We start from the raw sequence: 13031 nt of genomic DNA, 5'->3' as shown, positions 1-13031 counted from the left end.
CGCAGCTCCTCTGTAGTTATTAACAGGAACATCACAGCTGGCATATTACTGTGATTGATGCTGCATCAATCAACTGGAAAAGTGTTAAGCAAGCCTTAAAAAGAAGTGAGATGAAGGCTTAAATACCAGGCTAAGATGTCCATATAATGAGGATTATTCCAGCATTGAAAACACATAACATGACCAGGCAATGTGTGCTTGCACCCCAGAAAGCCAACCGTATCCTGGGCTGCATCAAAAGAATCATGGCCAGCAGGTTGAGGGAGGTGATTCTCCCCCTCTGCTCTGCTCTCGTGAGACCCCACCTGGAGTACTGCCTTCAGCTCTGGGGCCCCCAACATAAGAAGGACATGGACCCGCTTGAGCGAGTCCAGAGGAGGACTGTGAAGATGATCAGAGGGCTGGAGCACCTCCCCTATGAAGTCAGGCTGGGAGAGTTGGGGTTGTTCAGCCTGGGGAAGAGAAGGCTCTGGGGAGACCTAATAGCAGCCTTCCAGTACGCAAAGGGGGCCTACAGGAAAGCTGGAGAGGGACTTTTTACAAGAGCATGTAGTGGTAGGGCAAGGGTTAATGGCTTTAAACTGAAAGAGGGTAGATTTAGATTAGGAAGAAATTCTTTACTGTGAGGGTGGTGAGGCAGTGGAAAAGGTTGCCCAGAGAAGTTGTGGATGCCCCATCCCTGGCAGTGTTCAAGGCCAGGTTGAATGGGGCTTTGAGCAACCTGGTCTAGTGGAAGGTGTCCCTGCCCATGGCAAGGGGGTTGGAACTAGATGATCTTTAAGGTCCCTTCCAACCCAAACCATTCTATGATTCTGTGATTCTATGTGCAGACATGCTGAAATACACAGCTGTGCCCCTCTCCCTGCTGTTCCTTGCTGGCCACCGCTAGTTCCAAGAGAAGTGAGTAATGAGGGCTTACATTGCAAACGGGGATGGGCAATTAGCAGAGGGCACATACAAACTGTATTCAGTGTACGTCTGTGGTTTTACTGCTTATCAAATAAAAAGTAATGAAGAAACACTCTCTTTTAACACATTATTTCAAGCCATGCTGTGGTCCTTCCTGCTTTTATTCTGTTCCATTGAGTCTTGTTTGATTTGGCTTATTTTTGCTTGAGACCAATGTGATACACTACACTCGGAGTTGCCAACTTTAGTCATTTTTGCTGGTGTAACATTTGGTATTTCAGAACCCCTGGGGGCTCCTCTTTTAAGGAGAATCTCAGATTTTCTTGCATTAAAACAAAAAATTTGTAGCCAGGTCAGTTGTGGAGAAACTTACGTGAGGCATCCAGCTTCCCAAGCCCAAAAGGCAAACAAACAAAAAAAACTCCATAAAAACCAAACAACCCACCCCTCCCAAAAAACCCAAAACACCTCAAATGTGTTATCTTTTAATCATCTGTGATTTTCAAACACTATTCCCTTGGGGAACCCAACTCACAGATTTTCTGCTAACAAAAGGTGATTTTAGTTGAGAACAAATTCACTTCTTATCTCCAAAGCCTGGCTCGCACACTAGTGAATTCCTATATTGTGTACGCAAGGCCCACGGTCAGAAACCGGATAGAAATGGCTCAGTGCCCAGCATGTGCTCCAAAGGGGGTGCTTCATGCTTTCTTTGAATGTCTATTCTGGTGCTGTGTTTTCCCCCAGAAGATGCCCCTGATCCCCCTGAGGGACACAGCAGGCTTTCCCATGGGGTGCAGCACCCTCCTTGCTTCACCTGCAGCCATCTACACCAGAAACAACCTTCCCAGGTGTTGGTGCTTCAGCCCTTTCTGTACCCTTCACCCTGTGCTCAGGCCTGGACTGAGTGTTTCCCAGTGCTGCCTCCAGTGCTTCACCGAGGACCAAATCCAGCATGTCCTTCTGGATCTCTTTTCTATGGAGGCTCAAGGTGGTCTCCTTGCTCCCATGCTTGTGCTCAGAGAGGACCTGTTTCTTAAAGCACGTACAATCTGAACAGACCCAGCAAGCTCAGGGTTGGGAGAGAAAAACAGCTCCTTTTGCCAGCCCTTCATGTTAAGCTTTTATATTTAAAATGACTACAGAAACTAAGAAATTAATAACAAGTCTAAGCACTTTACCAGGCAAATCCAATTTCTACTTGGGAGAATTGGAGGGAGTAAAGCTAAAAAATTTGCTTCAAGGATGAGATTTAATTCAGAGTGCCAGTGCTAGTTCTCCTACTGCACTTGTAGGTTTAGAGAATAAAGCTGCTAGCAAACAATTGTCTTAAACAAGATCATCATTAATCCTGAATTCAGCTGTCAAAAAGACTGAGATTGCAAACTAAGAGGGGAACAAGGAAAACCTGGTAATTTGTTTGTTAAATATTTGCAAACTGTCATATCAATAATGGATAATAAGAAAATTTTGGCCCTCCAGAGCTGATGCATAACACAAAGCTTTGCTGTATTGCACCTAAACTATTATCAATAGCACATTTATTATTATAATAGATGAAAAACAAGCTTCCTGGCTGAAAAACAAGATCAATTTGAGCTCAAGCTATTTGGACGTATTCTAAATGTTGTAATTAAAATGCAGCATGAATGTTACTCAAAAAAAAAAAAAAAAAAAGAGAAAAAAAGAGAGAAGAATAGCCCTACTACAATTACATACCCCATCCAGCGTTGACTCAGTAACCTGAGAGAAAAAAACAGGCAAAATTGTATTTGTGTCCAGTCAGACATTTCTCATCTTCAGGGCTTGATGCAGAGCCTAAGCTAACAGAGCTTTTCCTACTGGGTCAGGATCCAGCCCCAGGCTTGAGGATTTGATGCAGGGAGTCGGCCTAGATTGCACTGAGCTCCCTGTGCAGGTCAGGATTTGATTAGAGTCCAGCAAAGAAACCCAGCTGAGCTCTATCTTGCTGCAAAGACAACTGTAGTTTATGGGGGAAAAAAATCCAAGCAACTGCAAAAAGAGATAAAGAAGCCACCTGTGTGAAAGGTTTCACTCCTGCAGCAAGTGCCTTGGGGACAGAAATGGTCGGAGTGACATTCCACCCCCCTCAGTGTTATCACACACATCAAAACCTGCAGGAGACAAGGCGTGACTCTCGCCTTCCCCAGCAATTAGAGGCTCGCAGACACTTCCCAGGAGCTGCCTGCCGCCCTGCAGAATTGGGTTCTTTTGTTCTGATAAAGAAGTGACTACTGAGTTACAGCAATCTCCTGGTAGCTCTCTAAATAATTGCATTTTCTTATGTCTTTTAATCATATGACCCGTGAGGCTCATAATACCACATGTGCAATCCAAATTGGCCCATCAGCTCAGTTTATCAAAGGGACCTAATTTAATCCCAGTTTTTGATGGAGACAGGAGCGGTCAAAGTCTGCCCTAATGATTTGCTAAGTTTACTTAGCTTGCAGATCTGTGGCGTGAAGGGCACTTAGACTCCAAGCACAGCATTGATAATGGGGAGCCATGACGAGGAAGAAAAAATTGGCAAGAGCGTGACAGTCTGAATCAAGAGAAACCACAGCAGAAACGTGGAACAACAGTGGAGATTGAAAAGGCAAAATAAACCCCATGATGGGTGTCACCACAAGTAACAGCATGAGACTGGTCAAATAAATTTTTGGAGGTAATGGCTCCTTTGGTGGGAGTATCACTACTGCAAGAGACCCACCAAGGAGAAGACCAGAGCAGATGAATCCAAGCCAGGAAATGCAGAGCCAGAGGAAAGCAGGAGCAAAGTGCTGGGGACGGCAGAGCTGTTCTGACCCGGCAGTGTCCCCTTCCAGCCAGAGCAGGATGCAGTAGGCATAAGAGCACACCTTTATGTGGAAAAGTGCCTGCTCTTCCTCTAACAAGCTGAAAAAGGGCTCAAAACTTTCAGAGTTGAGCAGATGCAGTCTATGTGCATCTTTTAAAACCACTGGGATGACTCCTCTGCTCCTTTTCAGCCCGGTAGGTCAGTGGGCCCCAGGAGGTGTAATACAGTGACACCAGCTAAGAAATGCTGAGTGGATGGAAGTGAAAACACAAAGGAAGGAGCCCAAATCCCTGGCTTCAAGGGATGCTGAACAATGAACAGCATTAGGACTAAAGGCACTCAGGATAAGGTTTTTATGGAAAAGCTAAAAGCCCAACCTTCTCCAGAAAAGTGAGGCTTGAGAGGAGAAGACTGGAGCAGTGTTTCACTCCACAGCTGTAATTGATGGATGTGAACACAGTAAAAAAATGCAAAAAAAGAACTTTACTAGACAAAAACCAGCTGGTTCTGAAGGACTGAATGGCTTTTAATAGTTTTCAACTCATACAGAAGAGGGAACTCAGAGCCTGCATTACAGAAGCTTGAGGAGTGCTGCAGGCTGTGAGAAATGAAGCACAAGCCCTTTGGTTTTAACCAGCATGTACAAAAGGATGGCACAAAGAAGGGCCTAAGTCCTCCAGTAGAGATGTAAAGGACTGTACTGGCACCGTTAGTGCAGAGGGATTCTTCATGGCACTATCAAAGTTTCGGTAGAAGATGGATGGACCATCTGCCTGCAAACAGGCAAGGCCATTTATTTATTTTATGCAGAGAGTGCAGGTGCTAAGGACAACCTTTGGGGGGAAAAGGGAAAGAAAAACTGTGCCATTAGCTCCAAAAGTAAAGCCACAGCCAGCAGACAGCAAAGGGTGAAATGCAAACATTACCCAGGCTGGCTAATCCCCACAAAGGGACTGGCTGGTTAAAAACATGTCAAATCCTTGGTCTCATGAGCGATGTGCTCTTTGGAGGAGTGGGGGACCTGAATTTGAGGAGAGCTTCCAGGAAGGTGCTTGTGGGTGGGCAGGGTGAGAAATCCCTGACCTCCCCTTACCCCAAGGCAGTGATGAGATGGGGAGACTGCGCAGCCCCCTTGGCCAGCCCTGAAATAACAAGGCAGCTAATGACATTGGCTGTGAATGAGAAGGGAGGGAGAAAAAGCAAATTAAATACACTCTATGGGAAGAGGGAACTTTCTTTGCTCGGCACATTTTGGACTGTATAGTGTCAGGAAGGAAAGCTGGCGCTGACAGACCATGAATGGCACACAGGTGGGCTGGCCAGTGCTGGGACCTGGGAGCTGCAGCCCCCAGAGAGGCATCTGAGCATCCACTGGCCTCTGCTGAGCTCAGGGCACAGCAAGAGCTGGACTGCATGGCCTCACATGTGGGGAGCCGCTGTGATTGACAGCAGCTCGCCTTTTTGAACAGCAGCAGCTCCTGGTGCCTGCTGAATTCCTGCTGGCCTGTTTCACCTCTAACTTGGGCAGGAAAAATCCATATTGGCATAGCGCCTTTGAGAGGTTTCTGTCTTTGGTGAGGACAGCATGAAGGCCTACTTGGAGAGCATTTTGATGCACAGGTTAAACAGAGAAAGAGCCCGAACAAAAGCTCCAAGCAGGTCCAAGCAAATCTGGGTAGAGTCAGAGCTCAAAGCAACCAAATTCACTTCCACTTGAATAAACTTCCCTTGTGGGTGGGCACATAACACAGCAAGGTCTGGGAAATGCCAGTTACCCAAGACGTGGTCACTGGGGCTGGGCACGTAGATGAAAAAGGAGCAGAAAGTGCCCTGCCATGGGCAAGCAGCAGTGGCACAGGTCCCTGGGTCGGGAGGAGCAGCTCTGCTCCTTGCCCAGCAGATTCAGAAGCTGAAGCCTGGCAGCACCACAGTAATAACACAGGTCTCCCAGCAAAACATTGACTCAGGCTTTTAAAATATCCCAGTCAAGCCTGGGAAGGCCACAGACCCAGTGCCACCGACACCAGCAGTCCCTGTGCTGGCACTGCTGGCAGAGGAGCTGGCCCCATTTCACTGGCTGCCGTGTCCACACTGATGGGAGATCTGTGGTTGCAGATGCAGCCCACCGACCACACACTAGTGCTGTGATGAACACAACCTGAGTGGCTTTCTCCTACTTCTCTACAAGAGGAAGACCCGCAGAGTGACTGGCAGGGGAGGGCTCCAGAGCCTCCAGCACAAGTGGGAGGCTGGAAGGAGCAGCCTGACCATAAATAATGCATAAACAAAGGCCAGCTAAAGCAGGCTGGGGCCACAGGCAGCACAAATGGACTCTCCATGACTGGCAACAGTAGTGTTGTGGCCCCAAAGTCCCTGCAGCTTGACATGGCATAACACAAGGGCTAACTGTGGGCAGCTAACTGGGCACAGGATAGACCGGAGGGACACATGGAGATGCTGGGTTACTCCAGTGCTTCTGAGCTGATTTGCCTACAGAAGATGCATTGAGCCATATGAGGCTGTGACAAGAAGCCAGAGCCAAAGCAAGACAGAACAGATGCCCTGTTACCACCCAGATATTTGGCTCTGTGTGATTTCTGCCCAGACATGGTAGTCCTGTGGGTGAGAAGCTTTTCTAGCTGCAGGAAAGTGGGCAGCATTACCCAGGACAACCCCCAAGAAGACACACTGTTGCTGGCAGCAGAGAGGCTGCATGCGAGGAGGAATAAGCAAGGTGCTGAGGGCTGGCAAAGTCACAGGGGAGAAGTCTGAGTGACTTCTGGGGAGGGAGGACCAGCATGTGGGACTGAGGGGGCTGACAGCTAGCAAAGGGAGTCATTTGGAGCTAACTTGGGAGTCTGCAACAAGACGAAAACCGAGCTGCAGCTTGGGAAGGGGACGTGTCTTCCACAAGTCAGTTCAGCTTCTTTTCCTTACACACATGGGTAGATTGAACAGGACAGGCCAAGCAGACTGAACAACATATGCAATGACAAAAAATAATCTAAAAAGTGATGTTTGCTTAATTTTTGTGTCTTCAGCTTGGCTGCCAGTTGCCACGCTGCTGGATTCCAACTGCAGCTCCTCATTGCTCTGACTGAATTGCTACATTCTGGTTTAGGTTTTGACTTTCTGTAAGCATACTAAAATTTTAATTAAGCACTAAACCAGTGTTTTAGCAGGTTTTTTGAGAGTTTTGCTATTTATCTTGTTGATTACAGTTCTCTCAGGTCCTTAGTTTTGGCCTAAATTTAGACCAATTCTGACTGAGCCCTGCAGGATCACTGCTGAAATGATTCATTAAAAATGAAGAGATCAGAGTTGATCAGCTGACAGCGGGAGCCTGCAGTGTGGCTGCTCTGCAACCTGGCAATCTTCTGATCTACAGGTACTAGAGGCAGGTTAATGTTGATCTGCTGATAAAACACAGCATGGAAAGACCTTGAGAAGATGCAGCAGCTCCTTGATTCAAAGCTCACTAAGAAATAACTTGTTTCGTTCCTTGTGCACCACCTGAGATGGTGAGGAAAAGAGGGGTTTTAAGCAAAGTAATTATCTTCCTTCACGCAATTTCTGTATTGCAGCATGAGCCCTTCTCAAGCCAAAATGTATAATAATGTCCCCCATTTTTGTCTTTCTGGGAAGCACTCTGCAAGGGATGAATGAAGGTCCCTGCTTTACAAAGCACGTGGGCAGCTCCGACAAGGAAGCAACGCCAAAGTTCATGCTTAGCCAGCTTCGCTGGGAATTTTGTTTTTTTTCTAAATTGCTGTGGAAAATCCAAAGGCCCCACAACATCTACTTGTATGACAGGTTTATCGCACATGTTAACATGAAAGACTAGCGTAAATCCAGCTATCAACATGCAAAACCCTGGCCAGATCTGTCAACATCTGGGACCAGAAACATCTCTTAAATGCTGTTTTAAAATTTTATCACAATAACAAATGTAGCGATAATGAAATGCAGAGTCTGGTACCATCCAAAATTCAGCAGCTGTGGTATCTGCCATGGAGCTGAACTCCCAGGTTTAAGCTGTTGGTGCTAGAAAGTGTTTCTTGTAGCTAGGCAAACAAATTCAACACAGAGAGAAGAGATTATTCCTCTGTGTATGACCCTGGCTAAAACTGCCCATTAACCACCGCTAACTGTAGCTCTCCCTCCTGTGCTACTCCCATCTGTAATGCACCTTCAGCTGTTTTTTTCTGTCCCAAGGAGAAGCCAAGGTGGTGGCTACCATGGGTGGCGGGGGCATCGCCAGGAGCACAGCCACCTCCTCCTCCTGTCACTGCAGGCCCCCCGACGCAGGTCTGTATGCCGGTTTTTGCAGTACTCTGGAATGATGAACCAGTTTTCAAGCCATGGGTGACTAACTCCCCTGATGGCCCTTCACCACCAGTTAGGAGAGTGCTTTTCTGAAAGGTCTGAAGTCATCCACTATTTAATCATCTGAGCTTTGCACTTGTCCCATCTCATTTTCTCTCCAATTAACTCCATGTGAGGAATTCCAGCTGTTCATTGAGGAGTTGGGAAGATCTTGACCAAATAGCCCTTTCTTTCCTCCCTGCCTGTCAGTCTCCAGCCTCCTTGCACAGTGCCTCAGGCCAAAGCCAAGGGCAGTGAAAACTTTTCCTTTCACTCGCCCCCATTTCACTTTCACAGTAGAACTCACATCCAGATCACTGCTCAGGAAAACTACGTCTTCCACCAGGGCAAGACCTGCCCCAGGCTACCTTGCCCAGCCCCTTTTAGGTCTCTAGAAAGGAACCAGCTCCTGTGTCTGGCCAGGCTCCTGCCTCCCAGCCAGCGCTGACAGCACACACCAGCTGCATCCGAGCCAGTCCCACGCAGCCCTCCCAGGGCTTATCTTCTGGAATCCTCCAAAACTCATCTTCTGGAATTGTGGGGCTGTGGGGAAAGGGAAAGGGAAGAAAAGAGAGATGCAAGCCCTTTCAGCTGCACAGAGCAGCTTGCTACCTAAAGGTGTTCAACTGCCTCAGAAAGAAGAGGTAAATTTAAGGAACCCACAGCCAGTAAGTTGTTTTGCTGAGTTTGAAATCTCGTTTTCATGCTTATCTCATGCAAAGCTGGAAATAAAACTAGCCACGCTTACACCCTGCTAAGGGGAAAAATGTGTTGAGTAACAGCCAGTGCAAGTGAAGGGAAATTTGCTGCACAAAAAATCTTTATCAGAAAGCATCCTTCAGAAAAACAGATAAATACACATACTTCCACAGTGAAGCCAAACCCCTGCAATCTCCATGAAGGCTTGTGCAGCAACATACTTATAGACCCCCACCAGCTCATTACCGTCCCTTAGCTGGAGATGATAATTTCTGTAGGTCAGCCTCCAAAACGGCTGGTGTGAGCTTTCCCTAATCTGCTCCAGGGCAAACTCCACCAACAGCTGAGACTCCCTTCAGTGACAGACAAAGCTGGACAGGCAGCAGGCTGCTATTTCTCTACAGAGGTGTACATAACTTTACATATACTATCACTATTTTGGCTTCTCCCTCTGATCCTAAATTAAAGAATCGGGAAGAATAAGGAATATTGTTCTAAAATTGGGTGTTAAGAGCTGTGCATGGCCCCATCTCTGAGCTGACTGTATGGAAGAAAACCCAGAGACCTCAATACTCCACAGAATCAGGTCCTAAATCTTTGATCCAGTCTTGAGTGCATTTGAAGGTGATGAAAGGGCTCTGAGGATGCAGTTGTGGCTCTAAAATTGGAGAAGTGCTATGCTGAATGTGCTATTTTGCCACCTTCTCCAGCTACAGCAGGGGCGGCTCTTCATTACAGCCCCCAGCCTGCTCCTGGCTGGTTGTCAGCATGCCCAGTGGAAATCCCTCCAAACTGCTGGTGCATTTCAAATAAACGGGTCCAATTAGCAAAGCTTTACAACTGCAGCTGAAACGGTGGGGAAGGATCATACCAGCAACCAAGCAGGCAGATCGGAGGAGGACAAAACTTCCAATAGGTGATGACGAGCGAGTGGGAAGAAGTAACTGTGTCAGCTGGAAGAGAAATGTGAACAGAGCCTTACACTCCCTCGGGCAAGCAATTCCCCGGAGGGGCCGCAGGAGCAGCCCCCAGCCTCATGTTAGCACTTCATTTATAGCATTGCCTTCCTGTTCATAACCTTCCCAACTGTGAATTGCAATTTTTCTCCCCCCAGCATTATGGTGATGGTTTGGAACATGGAGATGTTTGGAAAGGGACAATTTGGCATCAGGAGTTTAAAAAGCAGATACAGATGACATCCTAAATGTAGCTTTTATGAGTTTGGAATGATTCCTTTAAATTAAGCTCAGAGTGTGTGACAGCTTCTGGTAGTGCCGCCAGTAAGGAAATAAAACATAAAAATCAAAAGGTTCTTGAGCATATGTAGTCTTAAAGATTGTGTCCTCTGGACACCTTGCTTTCCCTTATACCACTTTGAGCTGCGATGTACCAAGTGCTTCCCAAGGAAAGTGCTCCAATAATTTTCAATTGTCTCTTCACCACATATGCCCTCGAAGCCCAACACACTTCCAAATTCAAGGCTTATAAAAAATTAAATGCTCCAATAATTCTAAATTGTGTTTGTTCAGTGCTACTGGAGCCTGTCCATTCCTTCAGTTTGGGGATTTTTGTTTTGTTTGCGGGGGGGGGGAGGAAGAAATGCTTTCTATTAGTGCTTCAAATTGGAAGCTGGTCAAACAGCATCATAGCAGAATGATTCAGCAGCCTCTGAGCTCATTCACAGTGTATCATAAAACAGGATTAGGAAAACAACAATGCCTGGAGGAGAAAGAACCCACACAAAGAATTGCGGCAGGAGAACAATACCAGAAAGGAGCAGAGGGAATAATCCTCACTTGGCGTCTGAGGAGCAGGTTGGATGACCTAATAGATGGCTTTCAATGCCCTTCATTCCCTGCTGAGTCGCAGGGTTCAGCTGTCTGGATCCAGCCACCACAGCTTAATAAATGGCTCTGCATTGACTGAACCACATTAAGTGTTTCTGTGTGCACACCCGCAGCCTGTTGTCACTTACGTGAGGCCATGGTCCCCCTCTGGCACAAGACCCAGATGCTATTTCACAGCAGGCAGGAGCTTATGCAGAACTAGCGATGGAATTTCGTGACCATTTACAACAGGAAGCAAAGGAAACAATCTGAGGCTATGATTCTTCCAGTTATAAACCAAAAAGTGGGGTTTTCTCACTCTTACTCAAAAAGACACACACACACAAGGCAGCACATTAAAGTAGCAGAGGTGTCAAGCTAAACGTATTCCCTAGCACTGTCCTGAACAGGAATTAAATTAAACATGTATTTCATGATCTCCTGAATCAAAGCATCAGCGACCACCTATGGCCAATGCCAAGATGGAAGAGGAAAGCATCATTTAGAATCTGTTCTCTGTGAACCTGAAGATCCTATTGACAACCTTGTGGTAAATTAGGCCATACCTGTTACAACTGCAGCCTTGGAGCAACAGAGGAACGCAGGGACTCTCTCAAGAGTTTTACTAGATCAGCAATGGTTGAATTACTTCTATGCAGAACATGAAATCACAGCTTCACGCAAGCAGGGAAAATCAGACAATTATATCACAATTCCGATAAAATAGCTATATCCAAAGTTTGGTAGAGAGACACAAAACAGGGAGGAAAAAGAAAAATCTCCTATGCCATGGTATCCTCTTGCAGACTGAAAAAAATGATAAAGTGCATCCTTGTTTAACTCACTGCAGGATGCCTGGAATTTTATAGAAACTGCTGCAACATGTCTCCCAGTGGGGAATAATTGAAGCATGAGATAAGAAATCAGCCATATCCTAACTTGCAGTGGCAGGTGCTGTAAAAGGAAATGCCCAATAAAGGCTTAATATATAGGAAGATGGCAAATAACTGCCTGGATTTCTGAAATAAGAAAGTGTAAACCAATTCTTTAATCATGTCTAATCAAAGAACACCATCAGTTGCTAAAAACTTCTAGGAAAAATGGGTATCAGAGAGATGGTAGCATGCATATCTTCTTCAGTAGTGTTTTGGGAATATTTTAGCCTGCAGAATTTAATTCCCTGTTATTACTTCTGAGCCTGGAGGTGAAAGTCATAAATCAGGACCATTCATAACATGCAATAATAGGGTGAAATACTCATAAGGAGAGTTACATGATGAAATCCTTTGGGATTCTGTGTAACACTTCCAGTCCTTGATGATAGCATTAAAAATTCTGTCAGTAACATCTATTCTTCCCTAATTCCTATACTGGGTTTTCATTTTTTTCTTCCAACATCTCCAAATTTTGCTGTCATACAGCATTCCTTCCACCCTTCCTCCCTGCTGCCCTAAATATATGTTTAAAACAAAATCATAGGAAAGCATTCCATGCTTAAAATGATGGGCAGGTTTTAAATTACACTGTATTTACTTATAAGGGCTTTTAATACCAGGGGAGCTTTCCCAGGGAGTTTTGCTCTGATTTCAGGACCCCTATTGTTTATATAGAGGGCTATTTGGTCCCATTTAGAAGGTGGCTACATTTTGAGTAAAAAAGACTGCAATGCTATAAAATATAATAACATTGTCCCCACCCTTCTTTTACCCTCCCATCTACTGTGTTTAAAAAAAAAAAAATCCCAACCCATGTGTTAGAGCTTTGTTTTCTGAGTAACGAGACTAATCATGTTTCCTCTGCTTGAGGTCTCTCTCTTCTCTTCCTTTTCTTCTAGGTCCTCTGGATCCACACTGACATAGAAATATCCCATGATGGAGAAAATAACGCACACAGCAAAGAGGAGAACAGTGAACAAGACAAATTCAGCCCACTAGGAAAGAAAAAAGAACAGCAGGTCAGGGGACCCCAGACTTTCAGTCCAGAGGATTTCTCTGCACTTCCAAGAGCTTTTTGAAGAGCTGGGTGAAAATTACTTTTTAGCTTCAGAAATTGCTCACAAGATAGAAACCTTCTCATCCTGTTTTCTGGTAAACTCATGTACACATTATGTAATTGTGAATATGTGATATACGTTGAAACAAACCAGTTTTAGATTGGGCTAGTTTCATTAAATCTTTTCTTAGAAATCTGTCCTGACTGGAACATACCTGCCTGGGCTTTTTGCCCACAGGATGCCTTTGGGAGAGGCAGTTTCATGTCAGCCAGAAATGAGACCCATTTCACACCTTCATGCCATCAGCCCAGAAGTCTGATAGCTTGAATTAAACAAGCTCTGCGCCACAACCTCCCCATGCAAGCCTGACATCTCAGGGGTGCCAGAGGCAGCTGGCCCTGAAGGAGTCCCAAACTAGACG

The 13031-nt window shown here is 45.8% G+C and overlaps 1 protein-coding gene across 11 annotated transcripts in view; it reads right to left on the bottom strand.

Moving 5' to 3' along the window:
* Positions 1–4232: 4232 nt before the first annotated feature.
* The window catches only part of SLC15A2 (solute carrier family 15 member 2), a 62258-nt gene continuing 53459 nt past the window's right edge, over positions 4233–13031 (bottom strand). For 10 of the 11 annotated variants that reach the window (XM_030017495.2, XM_030017498.2, XM_030017502.2 and 7 more), the window contains one exon: positions 10881–12547. In XM_030017495.2, coding sequence (XP_029873355.1) covers positions 12371–12547 — 177 coding nt within the window. In that variant the 3' untranslated portion in view covers positions 10881–12370. Of the gene's footprint in view, positions 12548–13031 lie in introns of all 11 variants that reach the window. The other variant, XM_030017496.2, reaches the window with a different exon arrangement.

Source organism: Aquila chrysaetos, chromosome 6 (assembly GCF_900496995.4).
Source record: "Aquila chrysaetos chrysaetos chromosome 6, bAquChr1.4, whole genome shotgun sequence".
NCBI classification, from domain to species: domain Eukaryota; kingdom Metazoa; phylum Chordata; class Aves; order Accipitriformes; family Accipitridae; genus Aquila; species Aquila chrysaetos.
This window is presented reverse-complemented; position numbering and strand designations above follow the sequence as displayed.